The sequence below is a fragment of the Impatiens glandulifera genome, chromosome 4, assembly GCF_907164915.1.
Source record: "Impatiens glandulifera chromosome 4, dImpGla2.1, whole genome shotgun sequence".
NCBI lineage: Eukaryota > Viridiplantae > Streptophyta > Magnoliopsida > Ericales > Balsaminaceae > Impatiens > Impatiens glandulifera.
Window position 1 is genome coordinate 8,103,901 of NC_061865.1, and position 1,877 is coordinate 8,105,777.

Consider the following 1,877-nt stretch of genomic DNA (forward strand, 5'->3'; position numbering starts at 1 on the left):
TCTTCAACATCCATCAACAAAAACTATTAAGAACACATTATCGAAGTCCTAGTTGTAAAAGAAATAAATAAAATTACAAAATTTGAAAACAAAAACAAAAAACAAAAACAAAAAACAAAAAACAAAAAACAAAAACACGTCTTTAACAAATTATTTAACTTCTAAATTTTTTAGAAAAACAATTAGCTCTCCAAATTATCTACCAATATTCATGGATAAATCTAAGAATACATACTAATAATAACATTAAACATTAAGAATGATTCGCTATACATGCATCATAATTAAATATATATATATATGCAATGATATTATATTGAGATTTTTTTTAGAACGCTAGTTTTGTTTGTCGTTTGGAGTGCGACTAATCAACTCGACTTAAAATATAGCCCGCAAACACAACTAATCATTTAACTAGAAATAAAAACATAACTTATCGTCTGACGAGTTCGAACCCTGAACTTCAAGAGACGAGGATATCCACATTTTGTTACCAATCGACTAGAAGTAATACACTAGAAGTGAAATTACATTTATATTTAGATTTACTAAATCATTTTAGAGATTTTTGACATATATATATATATATATATATATATATATATATATATATATATATATATATATATATATTATAGTAATATAGCATTGATATTTTAATTATTCCTTTACATCTATAAATTCAACCATTGTTGTAAATTTAAATTTCATCTCTTATCTACCTGGTCTCCTTTTATATATTTCATCATGGTCAGCATTGTTATCAACTATCTAGTAATTTTAGTAGTGGTATTACAATTTTTATCTGTTTGTAGCTCAAATACTTCAAAATTAATAAGTTTTTCTACTTATCTCATTCATCGAGATTCACTTGAATCTCCATTTTATGATTCATCGACCAACAAAACCAACTTTCTAGAACAAGTCATTCTTCGCTCTAGTTCTCGATTCTATAACGCGAAATCTATCTCAAAATTCCCCAAAAATAATGCGAATGAAATTAATTCTATAGATTCAACAGTTTCCGTATCTATTTACTATGAGTACCTCATAGAGATTTCCATTGGCACACCACCCATCAAGCAATTGGTAATCTTTGACACCGGAAGCAGCAATGTATGGACTCAATGTCTCCCCTGTGTCAACTGTTTCACGCAGACTCAACCCAAATTTAATTCGAAAAGATCACGGTCATATAAAATATTAACATGTGGTGGAAAAGAATGCAAAAAATTGGGCAATGATAAAACTTGTGAATGGAGATTTGGAAAATGTACATACACTTTTAAATATTTGGACAATTCCTCCACCTCTGGTGATCTAGCCATGGAAACTTTTAAATTGGGAAACAATTTCTTTCGAAAAATGGTTTATGGGTGTTCAAAAAACAACATTGGTAAGTACTATGAGACCATGGCTGGCATTGCTGGGTTCGGACCTGGGCCTCACTCATTAATAAGTCAGCTTAGCGATATGGTTGGTGGTAAGTTCGCGTACTGCCTAGTTCATTATTCGAAAATAAATACAAGAAGCAAGATCAGCTTCGGGGCTAGCGCAATCGTGTCTGGACGCAGCACCCCGTTGGTATCCGAATATATCACATTGGAAGCGATTAGTGTCGAAAATATGGCATTTCCCATCATGGTTGGTCATGAGAAAACCTATACGAGAATTCCTTTTAGGAGTCCAGCCATATTAGATACCGGCGCGTTTTTATCTTATTTACCGACGGTTTTGTATCAACAATTGAAGAATGCACTAAGAAGCATGATTAGAGCCGTACCATTTGAAGCTGACATTTTAAAACATTGTTACAGGTTCGATCCAAACTTTCCTACTCTCATTTTCCATTTTTCCAGAGGTGCTGAATTAGTTTT

At 31.7% G+C, this 1,877-nt stretch overlaps 1 protein-coding gene across 1 annotated transcript in view; it reads left to right on the top strand.

The window, feature by feature from the left end:
- The first annotated feature begins 1,413 nt into the window (after window positions 1-1,413).
- Window positions 1,414-1,877, top strand: part of LOC124934637 (aspartic proteinase CDR1-like) — a 636-nt gene continuing 172 nt past the window's right edge. Inside the window, exon 1 of the mRNA XM_047475160.1 lies at window positions 1,414-1,877. This exon is cut by the window's right edge and continues 172 nt beyond it. Coding sequence (XP_047331116.1) covers window positions 1,414-1,877 — 464 coding nt within the window.